At 38.7% G+C, this 18610-nt stretch overlaps 1 protein-coding gene across 13 annotated transcripts in view; it reads left to right on the top strand.

Annotated features, from left to right (window-relative positions):
• The window catches only part of IPCEF1 (interaction protein for cytohesin exchange factors 1), a 195891-nt gene that overhangs the window by 160030 nt on the left and 17251 nt on the right, over nucleotides 1-18610 (top strand). For all 13 annotated transcript variants that reach the window (XR_016395259.1, XM_022559836.3, XM_030760277.2 and 10 more), the window contains one exon: nucleotides 7031-7403. Coding sequence is in view for 12 of the 13 variants with exons in the window: in XM_022559836.3 (XP_022415544.2) it covers nucleotides 7031-7403 (373 nt within the window). In the remaining variant the exon portion in view is untranslated. The remainder of the gene's footprint in view (nucleotides 1-7030; nucleotides 7404-18610) is intronic.

Here is an 18610-nt window from a genome sequence, read left to right as displayed (position 1 = left end):
TGTGGAAATCACTACCTGTGATTCCTTGAAACTCACAAAAGAGCAAAAAAGGAACTGACTTCAATTACATTTCCAGCTCATTAATTTTATATGTTATAAAGTGATTTAAGAGATCAAAGATCATTAAAAATTTGTTACAGATATTTTCCCCCTAAGTTTAATTTTTAAAAAGTGTCTGATAACTTGAGCTGTGCTTATATGCTTATTCATTCATTTAACAAATATTTATTGAGAGCTACTATTCTAAATAGTACTTGGGACGCAACAGTAAATGAACAAAGATTCATTTCTTCATGTAGCCAAACTTCTGGTTGAGGGAGACTGAAAATAAACAATCAACATAAGTAAATTGTCTGCTAGGTCAGTAGAAGAAGTGGAGCTGAAGGGGTCAGGACAGTTTGTGACAATGAATAGGGGAACCAGGATAGGCCTGAGTGAGAGTTGAAATCTGAGCAAAACTCTTGAAAGGTGGTGTAAGAGTCAGCCAGGTGGATATTCAGGGAAGGTGTTTTCCAAGCAAAGGGAGCAGTTAGAGTCCAGATCTCCCTGGTGCATAGATGACAATGCAAAGAGGACAGTATGGCTGGAACAGGGTGAACCAAGGTGAGAGTTGCAGGAGATGAGGTTGGAGGATAATTGTGTCCATATGTATGGGGCCTGTGGACCATTAAGGACTTTGATGTTTTGAGTTCCTTAGCCTTTGGAAGTTTTGATCAGAAGAGTGATGTGACTGGATCTCCATTTTAAAAGGGCCACTCATGCTGCTGTGGGGAGAGACCCCGTGGCATAGGGGGAAAGTATAGAAGCAAAGAAGTCTAAGGGGGAGTGTGCAGTAATCTAGTGTAGTGAATGTGATGACTGGGATGAGGTCATAGTTGAGAAATGGAATGGTTGGATTTTGAATGTAGTTGGAAGGTAGACCTACAGATGGATCAGATATGAGAGAAGATAAATATCCCAGTTTTAAGCAGCTCATGCAGATTATTTTAACATGAGAGTCCTTATATATATATATATTTTTTTATTTCTATTTTTTTTATTTTTTATTTTTTTTTGCGGTACGCAGGCCTCTCACTGTTGTGGCCTCTCCCATTGCGGAGCACAGGCTCCGGACACGCAGGCTCAGCGGCCATGGCTCACGGGCCCAGCCACTCCGCGGCATGTGGGATCTTCCCGGACCGGGGCACAAACCCGTGTCGCCTGCATCGGCAGGCGGACTCTCAACCACTGCGCCACCAGGGAAGCCCTAGTCCTTATATTTTGATGCTTTTTCAGAAGTACAATTCCTTTATATCCAAAGGATGGGAAAAAAACCCTGTGTACTCTGGCCCATTGGCCAGAGGTCAAAGATTAAACACAAAAAGGGGTAAAATCAATTTTAGAAATTCAAATTTAATCTTAGTAGGATGGCTCTTGCACAGTTGTTTACTAAAAGACATGTTCTTTCGATACGTGCACTATGATAAAATAATAGAAGTGCTTTCAGGTGAGATAGTTGGATGAAAAGTTGTTAGTGAGTACATATACTTACAAAGAAAAGGTAGAAAGAAAAATTCACCCTCTGTCCTCAAGATGCAAAACATTTTCTTAAGCTCTATGGTTGAGTACTTAACTGATTTTAAGATTTTTCTAAAATTAGATTTTACATTTCGCCTCTTGCTTTAACAGTTCATCTTCTGGCCGTCAGTCACAGGCAGAGGGGCTGTCCGGCAACCTCTCCTGGGCCTCCATGTTGTTTGCCCCTGCCCCAGTTGGGGTTTGCACTAGCTCTTGCCCAGGCTATTTTGAAATAGCAGCCTCTTTTTTTATTTTTTTGTCTCTAATCTCTCTTTCCTCTTAATAAAACCACTTCCGAATTAGTCTTCCTAATGTGCAGCTCTGATAAATTGATTCAACAACAAAAGACCTTTCAGTGAATCCTCATTGCTTATCAAATTAATCCTCAATTCATTGGCTTGGTATTTCAGGCCCTTGGGCTTACTTCTAACTGCCATGACAGTCTTGTTGCTGATTCCTCCTTTTTCATCAGCCCAGTAAACTGCCCCCTATTTCCCCAAAGCTTTCCAGACGTTTCTGCTCCTGTACCTATATTTACAAAGTTTCTCCACTTGCAGGAACCATTCACTCTCACCCCAATTCCACCTTCTAAATATCTTTCAAGACTGGTTTAAATGTGACTTCTTTCATTAAACCTTCCCTGGTCCTCTGAGACAGGAGGATCTTTCCTTCTTCTAAACTCTTTATATTTCTATAGTGCATTTTCTGGGATACTTTTTTCATGGTGTTAGTCTCTGCCTTGAATTATAGATTTTGTGTATCTGGTTTATTTATCTAATGATTAAATTCTTAAGGCTAGAGGCAGTGTCCAATATCTTTTTCTTTACCCGCAACGTCTATGACCTTGTCTAACACATATTTGAACCTAATTAAATATTTATTTAATGGATTGATAAATGGGCGCGTGGGTGATGATTGTCACTTCCTCCACTTCCTCCACAGATCTGCAGCTATACAAATATTCCCCCATGTGAATTAGAAAGTTACTTGACACTTGTCTAGTGATTTCACTTGGCTTTCAGAAGGATGACTTCATTCGACTCATAGAAGTCCCGTCTTTTACAAATGAAGTCAAGTGCCAGAGAAGTAAATAGAACTGTCTTAAGTAACCTTTGCAAGCTTAAGTTTACCTTTTATTACGAATATCTTTTATGTTCTCTCATTTGCTCTTTCTGATAATCTAAGACAGACAAACCACTGACAAATTTTTTTTTCTGTATCAACCACGTGCCAGGTATTTTTCAAAGAAGGGGATGCTGAACTGAGCTGGACAGTCTCTTCCTTGGAGCATCTTAAGTTCTAAGTTGAAGAAAAGTCACAATAATTTGTAATTCAAACAGTCTAAGTACTGATAAATGCTATGAAGAAGCGTTAACTGGGGCAGTGTTCTAGGGAGTGGCTGGGGTTGAGGTTGGGGAGGATATTGCTTTGCTTACGACTGTCAGGGAAGAGCCTGCTAAGGAGGTGATATTTGCCTTGAGAATGAAGTGATGGGAAGGAGTCAGCCAGCCCCAAATCCACAGAGTGAGCTTTTCAGGCAGAAGGAACCAGAGATGTGCTCAAGGAACAGAAAGAAGACCATGTGGTTGGAAAGGAGAGGGAAGGGGAGGTTGAAGGAGATGCTGCTGGAGAGGTAGGTAGGGGTCCATGTGGGTTGTCTTGGCTATAATGATGACTATGGATATTCTACTCATGATGGACAGTCACTGGAGGATTTTCAGCAGGACAATACTGTGATGCATTTTCTGCTTTAGAAGTACTCTAGCTATTGTTTGGTGGGTGGACTGGGGTAGGGAGGGGTTGGGTAATGGTAGAGGCAGGAAGTCAGTAAGCTAGGACCTGGAAGTAAAGCGGTTTCTCCAAGGCCGCTTGGATACTAAAGACTGGAGTGAGGAATGGATGGTCTGCAGCTCATTGCCCAAGGTCATGCAGAAGGCCAGTGACAGAGGGGGCAGTATACCATACAAAGTCTTCGGGTTTTCAGAATGTTTCTACTAGCATATGGTGGAATTATAAACACAATACCTCCTAGGGCTTAACAGCAATTGGTTAGTTTGTTTTCATTAATATGGCCAATGGAAGGAAAGAACAGCTGTGTACTTTCCTTTTTTTCTCATTTGGTTGTATTTTGTTTAGTCTTTTATTTTTTCATATTCTTTGACTAATGTTGCTTAAGATTTCTATGCTGACTCACTCCTTTCTAATTACAGACTTTTGGTGGCCATTTTCAACTCTTTTTTTCCCCATGTTAAACTTGTGTTTTAAAAATAATTCAGAGAAAAGAATTTTAGAGCTAATCAGCTTTTGAGCTAAGCTTCTTCGATGAATAAAAATCTCTTATACAGAAGATGGAGAAAAGCAATATTGATTCTTTTATTTAATCATGTACATACTCTCCTCATTAAAACTAAGATTTTTTAAATGTCTTTCATTTTCTCATTAAAAAAATAAAAATTTGAAGCCCAAATGTTCTGAAATAAATGAAACCACATACAATTATTAATGTCCGATAAATAAAATAATTTTATTTGAGATTCTGAGAATACTTTGCAGGAGTAGTTGCATTGCAGTCAGTAATGGTCACCCCTGGGTCCCAGGGTTAGGATAAGTCATCCATAGCAACTTCACAGAGAACTTCAGGGTGCTCCTGAGTAAGAGACTGAACTGCTCTGGGCTGTTTGCCTTCACATAGCTGGTTTTCTAGACCAGTCTTTGTAGCATTAATTTATTACCAACTAGCTATTAATTTATTAATTTACTAAGGTCAGGCACAAATGCAAAAAAATGGAGATGCAAAAATGATTAAAAGCAGCCTGCTCTCAAGTAACTCACCGAAAAAGAGGAACAAATCCATCAGCAATTACAGTATTAGTTGACAAATAAAATGATACTCTACCTGGTGTGATAGAAGTAAGCCCAGGAGCACGGGGAAAAGATACCTACCTCGCCCTGAGGCCACTGGAGAAGGCTTCCTGGAGGAGGTGGCCCTTGAACTGACCCTTGAAGGTTGGGGTTGTGTGAGCCATGCAGGAGTGGGCTGGAGAGGAGAGACTGTTGCTCCTTTCTACCTTCATGTGATTTGCAGTGGGGAGTTTTCTGGGTGTGTAATTTGGATGGTTCCTAGAGGCACTGAGCTAAAGGTTCTCTGTTTGCCTTATGGCTATGAATAGCTAGAGAATGGTAGAAATAATAAAGCAGGATTTAGCTTTATTAAACCACAGGGTTTATAAAGCACATTCCCCTATCGATCCTCTGTAACTGCACTCCAGGTAACCTTTAATTTGTGTCAATCTCTCTTCTAACGAAAACTCCCTCTGACCTGGTACACACCATCCTTTTCTCATGTTGTTTTTCCTTCTCTCTGGTTCTTTTCCTTATGCCTTTTTCCACCCCTCGCTCTTCTTTTCTCCGTTTGAAAACCAACTTTATACGTGCTACGTGGTGCTAGAGAAAGTGGGCTGGAAGCATTGGCTGTGTGTTTGAGGAGTACCACAAGCAGAAATACACTCCCCTGAAATTTCTGATGCTCATTGAATGTGTCTTTCCTCATTCTTTTAAGCAGAGTTTTGAGGTTTAAAAAGGCTTATGGAAAGTGCTGCAGCAACAGCTTTTTGGCACAAATAGCCCATTTTGCTATAATCAAATTACAGTAGTATCAGCAGGAGAAACAGGAAAAGCTCGTGTTTGGTCTCTTTTCAGAAAAGGAAGCTGATCCCGCTGAAGCCAAGTTTTACTAAAATAGCTCACAATAGGGAACTGTGTCAGGACTGGGCCTGAATGGGTATTTTTGTTAACATTTATTCCTTTGATCCTGCTAACGAGTAAACAAGTCTTGGCTTTATTTGGACAGTTTGGTAGGGGGTGCATTACCTCCTCTGGGTAGCTAGGGTTTTATTTAGTAAATTACAGATCTGGATCTCCTAGTTAAGTGGTCTGGGTGATTGAAGGCAGCTGGTTTGAAAGATTTTTGACACATTCCTGAAAGGAAAGTTTTCATGTCATGCCAAATATATTATTTTTAAGAAGATGTGTGTGATGAGTTAGTATCTTAACTAGATGTTTTAGTGTCATGCTACTAAAAAGTGGATTTATTGCTTATTTGACAACCCATTTCTAGCATGCAGCCAGCTAGGCACTCATCGGACACTTCCTGACTTTTTCCATCAGAACTCAGAGCTTAGAACCTGCAAAATTCTTGGGTACATATTAATTTGGAACAAAGTCAACTATCGTGAGTTAGTTGCAGTGATGCTGAGGTTTTGGGGAAAGGAGCCTACTTTGCTCTTTGGCTTCTTCCCTCTAACAATCTCCTCCCTACCAGTTCCTCCGCTTCCTTGGAGATCTGAATGCTTGAAATTGACAGGAGTATCTCATAGGGTGACATAATGAAACCAAACCAGAAAAAGCCTTCTCTGCCATTGGAGATATAGGGTGACCCCTAGAGCACTGGTGTTTAGATTTTTTGGATTTTTATTGACCAATGAAATTAAAAATGGAGGAACAACATATAGTTGCCAAATCTTTATTTTGCTATGGAGAACATTAAAAAAAATCTCCAAAAGACAAAAGCTAATAGCTACCATTACCATTTTCCAAATGAAGGCATATATTTTAACATCAAAATGTAACAAGGATAAAATCTCAGAATAAATGAAGTCCTTACCCAGAGAGGACATTGGTGATGTTGCATTGATGTTTTCTCCATGGACTGGTGAAAATTTTGCCAAGGATTGGCATTCACCCTTGGATTGTATGTCAGGAGCTGCTTTCAGAAGATCCTACACCCACCATCAACCCACTTCTCATAGTTTTTGGTTTCCCTTTAATGAATGAGGAGACTGCATATGTATTCCCGTCTTCTTTGGTGAAAGTTTATTGATATTTTAAAATTATTGAAGAGTGAATGAGTTAACATTATTTCACTTAACCCTGCAGTTATGAGCTTATACTGGTCATGTGCTAAGGAACTGTGACAAATATTTGAGGGTGTAAATGTATGTGTTGTACCCACATCACTGGTCTTCCACTCAGTTAATATTATTTTGCTTCCCGTCTGGCTCCAGCTTTTGCTTTCCCTCTCTTAATCACCTTTCTCAAGATTTTTTGCTCAATTGGTAAGAATTCAGTGAGAGATTGCAATCTACTTTTTGCTCAAAGCGTCCTTCAGTGTTCCAATGAATTCCTCAAAGGAGTCTTTTAGTTACCTGGAGAGCATTGAAGAGTAGGGTAATTCATGACATGGAGATTTTTCAGATCCTAGAGCAGTGAATTCAAAGTTATACAGATTGGTTTTGGAAAATGGGATCATAGTGTCTGTAATACTGGTATAAATACCATCTCTTTTTCTTTTGATTCCTTTATTATTGGCAACTTTTTGAAACGCTGGAATACCTTCCTTGAAAATGAAAAGTAGAGAATGCTGACTTAATCATGATTTATTTTATTCTCTTTTGCTTTTATTTGTGAAAAACAGGCTGCCCAGCGGGCATCTTCGTCTTCACCCAAATTGAATGAAACATCGCGTTCTTTCTCTTCCATGGAAAACATAAAAAAGACACCCAGCAGTTTGTCTTCCCCCATATCTAGAGAAAGACTGCCCTGGATGGACGTGATTGACATCTCGTCTGCCGCTGAAGATGTGGGACGGTCTGTGACACGCGCTGTGCAGGCCCGCTCACCTGCACCCTCGGAGGCAAATGGTCGCAGGGCCCTGGAAACCGGCTTCGCCACATCAGAAAGTGGAGTTTTGAACTCTTTATCCAGTGATGACGCTTCTTCATTGAGTAGCAACCTAGATCATCTTTGTGCCCCAGACAAGCCGGCTGGATCAGAGATGACAGATAGAGGTAAACCAAGAAACAATTTACTCTTTTTCGAGGATGAATATTTGTATGTGGATGTGGAATGCTAACGTCGCTTGTAAAAAGAATGTTTAAAGTCACGAATGATTCAATAATTAAATGGTCAAGTGGGGCTAAGTCCAGGGGCTACTTCTGTAGAGGAGAGGAGATCGCATGTAGAAAACTCCAGCTTCAGGACCATTTATTACCCGCTGTAAGTGTCACCAAGCACATGCTTGCAACTATGAGACGTGTTCAGAAAAGAATGATACATTTTCACCAATCTGAGGTAAAACTTGAGTTTTTTGTTTTGTTTTGTTTTGGTTTTTATTGGTCCCATGTGCTGTGCTCCGGAGCTTGTGGTGATTAGATCGACATTTTGTAGATGACATCACCACCATGGTTCCAAACATACGCAGAGCTACCACCTTCCCTGGGCTTTAAGCACAGATGAGGTCTGGGTCCTCACAGGTCAGCTCCTGAGGGGCCTTCCTACGTGGTGAGCAGGAGGACAGACAGTCTACGTGCACTTTGTGGGGCAGCACGAGGACTTTAGAACCGAAGGAGAGCACAGCTTATGTGTTTGAAGAAAAGGATGTTAAGTCTTAGCAAATTAAAGAGTTTATTGGAGTATAGAAATGAAGAGTGTGAGCTTTCTTAATACTCCATGATTGTTGGTCCTTGTCTTTTATTCAGACTAACTTTTAAAAAATGATTAGTTTTCAGTCATGATGGGTCTTTCCTGATGGTCCGTGCCTTACTCATTCCAGTGTAAAACAAGTTTACCTGATAGCAGATACTTAAAAATGAGAGAATGACGAGTTTGATCTGTATTCTTTCAGTGCACCATTGAGGGGAAGCTGACTGGCTAAAGTCCCATGATCGCCAGTCTGGGTGGCCTGATGACGTAGGTGACAGCTGTCCCCTCTCCCCCAGCCTAATCAGGGAAAGTTTCTTTAAGTTCTCAGATTTTCATAGTTACCCTATTAATTTGATATTTGGTATCAGAGTAATTTAGGCCAAGGATTACATAGACTACAGACGCGTGTGTCCGTTGTCACTGCTCCCTGTGACCTTATGTGAAGATGCTTTACATAAGGCAACTCAACATAAGTTGAGTTACCTGCCTGGCCTCTGATGTCATTTTTGTTTGATACCCCTAATTTAGGCCAATTATCTACTTTACAGTTAGAAAAAATGGAGTAAATGAAGGCATTGCCAAAATAACCTACTTTTAGAGGTGAATGAGGTAGGGGCAGGGGGATCAATATTGGACTGTACAGAATGGAAGGCAGTAGACTCAAGCTGGCCTCAGCTTTGTGAAGTGTTTTGATATGAAGATATTGGGCTTAATTTGTACCTCTGTGGAAGTATGAAATTGATGCAAATTTTGAGGCCCGTGGTGCAAGTAAAAAGGAGATAATTTTAGGTTCAGCATAAGAAACTTCTTTTTAACATTGAGAACTGTTCAAAATTGAATAGGCTCCTTAGAAAGTAATGTGTTCCTCGTCATTGAAGGTGTTTACTCATTCTGAGACAACCATTTTCACTGGGTATTAATTGCATGTTGTGTGTCGATTACAATTTTTTCTCTTATGAAGATACACTGAAGAGGGAATTTAAGTACCTTGAACTAGATGGCCTCTAACTTGATACTTAGAAGATCCTTCCAGATATAGGCCTGGTGGAACTAAAGAAAATAATGAAGAGGACCATATCTATTATTTTCCTGCTAAAAACTCTGGCTTTAATTATTGGGCCATTGGTAGAACTAAAATGTTTGTTTCATGCATGCACAAATACACATACACTCACGTGCGCATACACACACAGCACCCCGGGATGAGGATGGCTTCAAAAGCAAAATAGAGAATAAAATTCCATTTGCATTCGTTCTCAAGAGATAACGCCGCGGATTGAGTTTTCCTTTAGGACGAGTGACCTGATAGTCATGGGAAGATGCACACAATTCTTGTCCATGTCTAATGTCATTCTGGGCACGAGTGTGCTGCAGAGCCTGGCTGAGTACCAACAGCTCTTTTAATCTAAGAAGGAAGAAACCAGGTATTTTAAAATTTTGAGTTAGGTGCAGAGTGACCAACAATATCTGTATGCTTCTTCAAACAGCTTGACATAAAGGTATTCCTTGGAGTAGAAAGGAAGAGAAAATAAAACTATTTTTCCCCTCACTGATCTGTTGGCACTTGCCATATGTTACAAAATTTTTGCTGATGATTTTCTCCCGCTGCTGGGGATTTGGTTAAATTCCCAGCAGAGTTAAACCACGTAAAGTCATTGCTATGGAAACAGCAACCCAGTTTTCGCTTGCGTTTGCGATGACGTGCTGTTGAGTAATCAGATTGAGTACTGTGCTTTCTTTTTTTTTTTTAACGTGTGTTTGTGTGTTGGAAAAGAAGGTAGTGTTTCATTTTTGTGACTTCTAAAAATTATTATTATTTTAGCTGCCAATTAAAAAAAAAAGAAAAGTGCTGAAATTCCTGTGTTTGAAATATTGTTCAGCATTTTTTATAATAGGGATTGAAGTTCCGACATGGTCCATGACAGGAGTTAGGATTTTAGATTAAGTCCTAGTTTCAAGATGTGTTTGCTGGAGAAAGAGGCTTTTATCCTAGAAAAAATTCTTAAAGGTTAATAACTGAGCCCTGAAACAAGCAGACAGAATGTATTATAGCCTTCTTTTTATTTAGACAATGAGAGAAATATTTTGCAGTTGGTATGAGATTAAAATCGTGGTTGCTAGAATTTTATACCGAATTTAAACCTTTTTAGACATTTTTCCCCTGCAAAGTAAGCTATTTAAACAATGCAGGGTGTTAATTGCATTCTATTGCCTTTCGACATTGGGAGTTCAGAGCTCTTCAGACTCTTCACTGAGTCTTTCCACAAAGTGTAATGGGGTAAGAGGTGATGGGGTTAAATGGAATATTCATCTCAGCTCAGTTTTACTCTATACCGTTTCTTTCTTTAATGAAAGGTTATTTGACCCATGATTCATGCCTGTGTGATGATGACTCACATTGTATTTCTCTACTTACATTATGCTGGCAATGTGGAGACAGTTTGACTTATACTTACTCCATGAATGGGGTGACCCTACCCTGGGTGCTGACAAGCTGAATAACCACTAACAAGACTAATACCCAATTTATGCAAATAAATTGTTAAGTACAAGTACAGACAGAATGGACCTGGGAATCACGTTGAAAAAAATGCATTTTTAATGAAGATATATACATACTAGCTCATGCATGACATCTCAGGAAAGTAACATGAATGAGCCAGATTTTAGGATTTAACAATTACCAAAAATTTTACACAATTTTAGGGCAAACAGTACAGATGCTACATTATTTTAGCTAGCTACCTCAGATGATGCTGTAGGAATTATGAGGTATGTCTCTTTAGGAAGCAAGATAATAATAAAAGAAAAAGTTGATTAATGAACTCCATTCAATTAAGCATTATTATTATTATTATTGAGTACCTAACATGTACTCATGTACTTTGTGCTAATAGGAATACAAAAACAAGCAAGATACAATTTCTGGTCTAAAATATTTTAATGTGTAATGGGGAGAGTGGGAAGAATAAGACTCATTTAACAAAAGAAAGCAGAGTAAAATAAGTGCCACAGAGACATACAAAGTACTCGAGGGATTTGAAAGAGAGCAGGAACTCAAAATACGGAAGATCGTATCTAAGTGATCTAAGCTGATCTAAGATCTGAGTGGGAAGGTCTGCAGGTAGAGAGGTGAGCCATGGAAAAGAGGAATGGAAAATAAATTTGGATGATGTTGAATACTGGGCTCGTTGTTAGTTTATTTCAATAGATAATAGATGACGATTTCTAATCGGGGTAATCATGTAATTGCAGGTGTACTTTAGAAAAATTACATGAGCTTAAGAATTCGGGGGTAGAAACGTGTAAGGGGACAAAGGAAATTAGAAGAGTTAGGAAGCTTGTGTAATAGCTGGGGTGGCAGTGGGAATAAGAAACAAAGGAGAGGTTTACTTGAGGGGTTCTATAGCATGTCTATCAAGGTGAAGACCAATCTTGGTTTTTGTATCTCTGCTACTTAATTTAGTCCCTAGAAAATTTCCTAGTGATCCTATTTTTTGAACTATAATTTGAGAAGTGATTTGAAAATGGGAGTAAATATTTACTACTGGAAAAATCTTGAATCTATAATTCTTGACCTCAATGGCATTAATCTCAAGCACGGGTGACTCACTACCTGCTTTCTCTGCTTCATGTCAAGTGGCCAAGAATCCCTGGATGATGTCATGAAATAATGCTGATTAGGTTACCTGCAAATTTATGCAATATAACTAGGTCAACTGTAGTCCTCAGACCTTAATCTCATTTTTTGGGAAATACAGTTGATGAACAATATTATGTTAGTTCAGGTATTCTATATAGTGATTTAACATTTGTGTACATTAGAAATGATTACCACGATAAGTCTAGTGACCATCTGTCTCTGTACAAAGTTATTACAATATTATTGACCATATTCCTTATGCTATATGTTACTTCCCCATGATTTAATTGTTATATTAACTGGGGTTTGTACCTCTTAATCCTTTTCATTTATTTATTTAACCCTCCCCCCCCCCGCACCCTGCCCTCCTTTCAGGCAACCACCTATTTGTTCTCTGTATCTATGAGTCTGTTTTTGTTTTGTTTTTTAAACCTTTTTCTTTTTTAAATAAAGTTATTTATTTATTTTTGGCTGCATTGGGTTTTCGTTGCTGCACGCGGGCTTTCTCTAGTTGTGGCGAGCAGGGGCTACTTTTCGTTACGGTGTGCATGCTTCTCATTGCGGTGGCTTCTCTTGTTGCGGAGCGTGGGCTGTAGGTGTGCAGGCTTCAGTAGTTGTGGCACGCGGGCTTAGTTGCTCCACAGCATGTGGGATCTTCCCGGACCAGGGTTTGAACCCGTGTCCCCTGCATTGGCAGGTGGATTCTTAACCACTGCACCATCAGGGAAGTCCCTGTTTTATTTTTTAGATTCCACATATAACTGAGGTCAGTAGTTTTTTGGTGGCATCTTTAGGATTTTCTACCTATAGTATCATGTCATCCGCAAACAGTGACAGTTTACTTCTTCCTTTTCAATTTGGATTCCTTTTTCTCGTCTGCTGTGGCTGGGATTTCAATACTATGTTGAATAAAAGTGGTGAGAGTAGACATCCTTGTCTTGTTCCTGATCTTAGAAGAAATGCTTTCAGCTTTTCACTGTTCAGTATGATGTTGACTGTAGTTTTCTCATGTATGACCTTTATTATGTTGAGGAATGTTCCCTCTATAGCCACATTGTTGAGAGTTTTTATTATAAATGGATGTTGAATCTTGTCAAAACCTTTTCTGCATCTATTGAGATGATCATATGGTTTTTATTCTTCAATTTGTTGATGTGGTGTATCACATTGCTTATAGTTGCAGTTACTGAACCAGCCTTGCTTGTATCCCTGGGATAAATCCCACTTGATCGCGATGTATGATCCTTCTAACGTATTGTTGAATTTGGTTTGCTAATATTTTGTTGAGGATTTTTACATCTGTATTCATCAGTGATATTGGCCTGTGATTTTCTTCTTTTATAGTATCTTTGTCTGGTTTTAGTGTCAGGGTGATGCTAGCCTCATAGAATGAGTTCAGAACTGTTCTGTCCTCTTCAATTTTTTTGGAATAGTTTCAGAAGAATAGGTGTTAACTCTTCTTTAAATGTTTGGTAGAATTCACCTTTGAAGTTGTGTGGTCCTGGACTTTTGTTTGTTGTGAGTTTTTAAATTACTGATTCAATTTCATTGTTGATGATCAATCTCTTCATATTTTCTATTTCTTCCCGATTCAGTCTTGGGAGTTTGCATGTTCTAGGAATTTATTCATTTCTTCTAGGTTCATTTTATTGGTGTATATTTGTTTGTAGTAGTAATCTCTTATGAGCCTTTGTATTCATGTAGTGTTGGTTGTAACCTGTCTTTCATTTCTGTTTTTATTTGAGTCCTTTTTTTCTTGATGAATCTGCCTAACGGCTTAGTAGTTTTGTTTACTTTTCAAAGAATCAGATCTTAGTTTCACTGATCTTTTCTACTCCTTAGTCTCTTATTTATTTACGCTTTGATCTTTACTATTTCTTTCTACTAACTTTGGGGTTTGTTTGTTCTTTTTTTAGTTCCTTTAGGTACAGGGTTAGATTGTTTATTTGAGATTTTTGTTTGTTTGTTTGTTTCTCAAGGTAAGCTTATATTACTATAAACTTCCTTCTTAGAACTGCTTTTGTTATTCCCATAGACTTTGGATTGGTGTATTTCCATTTTCATTTGTCTCCAGGTATTTTTACACAAAGCTGGGGAATATTCTGTGTGCCCCTGGTCTGAGAATGACGTCCCTGATCTGCAAGTCTTCTTGAACGCATACACCTGCAGTTTACACTTTACTTCTGTGAAGAATCTTGTGCAGTCCTTTGAGATGCTCCCAACCTAATGGTCTCAGATTCATTTGTTTGTCTCTTTGATTATACCCTCCTGGCCCTTCCTGGCTGTTCCGGAGACTCCTGAATATATGTCACCCTATGCATCAAGAGCAAGGAACTAGAATGATATGAGCACGTGTCTGAATTTTCAACTAGAAATGGAAACTATGAGATCAGTTTTTACAGGTAGATCCTTCTTATCTAGACAACACCATAAGCCTTTGCCATCTTTTCCTGCACTACCCTTTGGTTGTTAATTTTTAATTTCTCTCCCTACAATTTTATTTCTTCTTAATTAAAGCCAAGGCAAATAAGGTTCTATTTGCCTCAAACTACAAAACTATAGTAAGCAGCCAATTGACAAATATTTCAAAGTAGATTTGAATTTTTAGAGCAATTTTAGGTTCACAGCAAAATTGAGAGGCAGGTACAGAGATTTCCTGTCTACCCCTGCCCCTACGCATAATAGCCTTTTCCATTATCAATATTCCTCCCACTAAAGTAGTATATTTTTTAAAACTGATGAACTTACACTGACACATCAAAATTACCCAAAGTCCATAGTTTAACTTAGGGTTCACCCTTAGTGTTCTACATTCTGTGGGTTTGGACAAATGTATAACAACGTGTATCCATTAATACTGTATCATATAGAGTATTTTCATTGTCCTACAAATTCTCTGTACCCCACCTTTTAATCCTTCCCTTCCCCAATGCCTACTGATCGTTTTATTATCTCCATAGTTTTGCCTTTTCCAGATGCAAATTCATGTCATATATGAACAAAGATAGTTTTATTTATTCCTTCCCAATCTGTATACTTTTATCTCCTTTTCTTGTGTTATTGTGTTGGCTAGGACTTTCAGTACAATGTTGAAGAGGAGTAGTGGGAGGGGGCATCCTTGCCTTATTACTGATCTTAGTGGGAAAGCTTCTAGTTTCTCACCATTAAGTATGAAGTTAGCTGTAGGTTCTTTGTAGATATTCTGTATTGAGTTGAGGAATTTTCTTTCTTTCTTTTTTAAATTAATTAATTAATTTTATTTATTTTTGGCTACGTTGGGTCTTCGTTGCTGTGCACGGGCTTTCTCTAGTTGCAGCGAGTGGGGGCTACTCTTCGTTGTGGTGCCGGGCTTCTCATTGCGGTGGCTTCTCTTGTTGCAGACCACAGGCGCCTACGGGCTTCAGTAGCTGTGGCTCAAAGGCTCTAGAGCACAGGCTCAGTAGTTGTGGCACACGGGCTTAGTTGCTCTGCAGCATGTGGGATCTTCCTGGACCAGGCCTCGAACCCGTGTCTCCTGCATTGGCAGGCAGATTCTTAACCACTGCGCCACCAGGGAAGCCGCCAGGAATTTTTTTTTTTATTCCTTGTTTACTGAGAAGTTTTTTTTTAACCACAAATGAGTATTGGGTTTTGTTAAATGCTTTTTCTGTGTCTATTGATATTATCATGTCTTTTTTTCCTTCTTCCTCTTAAGCCTATTGATGTGATCGACTACATTAATTTATTTTCTAATGTTGAGCCAGCCTTGCATATCTGGGATAATTCCCACTCGGTCATGGTGTAAAATTTTTTTATTCTCCAATTTGCTAATATTTTGCTGAGGAATTTTGCATCTATGTTCATGAGGTATATTGGTTTTCAGCAATGAAATGTATTTGTCTGGATTTGATGATTAGGGTAATGCTGGCCTCATAGAATGAGTCAGAGGAAGTATTCCCTCTGCTTCTATCTTCTGAAAGAGAGTGTAGAGAATTGGTATAATTTTTTCTTTAAATGTTTGGTAGAATTCATCAGTGAACCCATATGGCACTGGTGCTTTGTTTTAGAAGGTTATTAATTATTGATTCAATCAGAAAGTTTTTCAATTATTGATTGGATATAGGCCTATTCAAATCATTTATTTCTTCTGTGTGAGTTTTGTTTCTTTTAAAGAATTGGTCTGTTTCAGCTAGGTTATTAAATTTGTGGGCACAGAGTAGCTCATAGCATTTTCTTACTATCCTTTTAATGTCCCACGGGATCTGTAGTGATAACCCTCTTTTTCATTTCTGATGTTAGTAATTTGTGTCCTTTCCCTTTTTCTCTAACCAAAAACAAATTTTAATTTTTACTTTTACTCTATCTAGACACTTGACATTTAGTAAGAATAGTTTACTTACTGAGTTTTTAAAGAATCCAAATCCAGAATTAGCTTGCTGTGTTTATTATGTATGGATATATGAAGGAGGTGAGAATGAGATTAAGTATGGAAATTTTGACCAAACAGTGAAGGTTTAACAAATATGTTTTGAGGAGGTATTATATTTCTGGCTCAATTGTTGGCATTTGGAGATGCTTTTTGAAGATAACAAAGGCAATAGCCCTCTTGCATAGAACTTACAGTCTGGTGCGTATGTCTGTTTTGGCAGGGTTTGGAGACAATTAGCAGGTAAGTAGAAGAACAGGATAATTTCTGGTAGTGAGTAAGTTCCATAAGGGAAATTAGGTAAGGGTATATAATAATGGAGGTAGGAAGAAGGACCTTTATTTAGATGACTGGTTGGGGGAGGATCTCCATGAGGAGGCAATGTTTGATCTGGGACCTGAATTTCTCAAGGAAACCTACACATATAAACAATAGTAGGCAAAATGCCCTAGACAAAGAGAAAGTAGAGTATAAATGCTATAGGACTGGCACAAATTTTGCGGTTCAGGAAACAGAAATAAATCCAGCATGGCTGGAGCAGTGGGTAGGGGCATCATAGCAAGATACTGGAGAATTCAGTAGCAGCTGGCTATGTGGCAACCAGTGGGTCCTTTAAGGTATTTGGATTTTGTTCTAAGTGCAATGAGCTATTTTTGGAGGAACTGAAGCTGAGGAATGTTTTGGTGTGGTTTACATTTTTAAAAGATCACTTCACTGTATGAAAAATGGATATTAGGAATGTAGCTGTCAGAATAGACCAACAATGAAATGGTGGTAGCAATGGGGTGGGGAGCAGAAAAAATACACATATTTGGGATATATTATAAACATACAATGTAAGAATGTAAGATTCATAAAGGATTGTTGCCTGGTTTAGTCTATCCCTAGTCTTTCAGCTGCACTGCCTGAGTACACAGTGGACATTCAAAGATATGTGATGGATGAACTTAATAAAGGGATCAAACGTGTGAGGGAAAGAGAGGAATCAAGGATGAGTCATAAGTTTTCCAGAACATTCAGTCCTCTGTGGAATGAAATATAATCTCAACTGTATAGCATTTTTATCACTTCCTGGGAAAAGGTTTATTAGTAGGGATTTAATGGCCATGTTGAAATATGTAACTCTAAATGCATACACTGAGGATTTCCTATAAGGCAAAAATAAGGATGTCTTGCAAGTAATTATAGATCACACTAGATTATAACCATAGACATAAGGACAAGAGAGCACCATCTTGAAAAGGTAAGGGCATTTATCTGCTCCAAACCTTCATTTTCTGCTTGTGAAATTGTATTGGGGTAACTTCTTCTTCCTCTTGCCTCACTGCTCTTGGCATGAAGTGCCCCTCATATCTTTCCCCTCCTTCTGAATCTTCCGTGTTTTGTCTTTTGCTAATGTCAACAAGAAAGATCTTCTTAAAAATATATCATCCCTTTATTGAGTCTAAATCATTAGATTATTGACCTAAGTTTGGAGAACGTTTTCTAGACTGACCCCTCCAGACATTCTGAGCCAGTCTAACAGAAGTAAAGGGTCACTAACATTTACCTCAAATTCCTACCAACTCAACAATATTGAGATACTGATGCTTTAGAGCAGGGATTCTCGAACCCTCCCTTGAGCAAGCCAGATTTTTAAAAAAGCTGTGATATGGCACAGAGAAAATAGATGCTGCTTTCTGGACAGGTCTCAACTTTCTAGCTGTAATTTCAGTCCTTTTCTCTTCTGGTGAGCTGAGGCTGTTTCTGCATGACTAATTGCTGGGAAGCAGTCTAGCCTTCCTACTCAGAGTATGTCCATGGACCAGCACTTCAGACGTCACCTAGGAGCTCCTTAAAAATTTAGCATCTCAGTGCCCGCCATCCCAGACTGAATGAATCAGAAACTGTATTTTACCAAGATCCCTAGGTGGTTGTTTGCTTATTAAAGTTGGAGAAGACTGCTCCCGAAGTGCCTGGGCCTGCAGAGTGTGGAAGCAAACTTTTATTCCTCATTCCACACTGCTTTACATTTTGGAAAGATCACTTACTGTTTTCCAAGAATCTCCACATTTTTTCTCATCTATAAAATAAAAATAGTTTTCATCTTCCTTGGCAAAGAACTCGTGAGGCGTGATGCCTTATGTGGAGAAGGAAATTAAAGTCCTGTTATTTTATGTAAGAGACTAAAATATGCACTTGAGAGGAAGGATAACAGTTGCGTTGAAAACACTTGATTGTCAGACAAAAGTCTTTCATTTTGCCACAGAACACAAGGGAGATAGAAATAATTAACTTGGTTTCTGTTTCCAGAGGGAGAGAGACCAGTGGTCTTTTCTGCCAATCTTTTTTTTTTTTTTTTGCTCTTTTTATAATCTGCTCAGATAAGGGAACAATGTAGTGTTTCCCAATATGATGTTAGAATTTAGAAAAATATTTACATAAAAAAGGTGAAATGGAGATTTTTAAAATATTAATCTATTGAGAAGCCTTTGAAAGGTACAGGGATAGCCCTGTAGGATTAGCCAGCCAGCGCTAGTCTTCCA

The sequence above is a fragment of the Delphinapterus leucas genome, chromosome 12, assembly GCF_059928025.1.
Source record: "Delphinapterus leucas isolate spDelLeu-1000000601 "Yukka" chromosome 12, BTC_Dleu_Yukka2, whole genome shotgun sequence".
Taxonomy (NCBI): Eukaryota; Metazoa; Chordata; class Mammalia; order Artiodactyla; family Monodontidae; genus Delphinapterus; species Delphinapterus leucas.
This window is presented reverse-complemented; position numbering and strand designations above follow the sequence as displayed.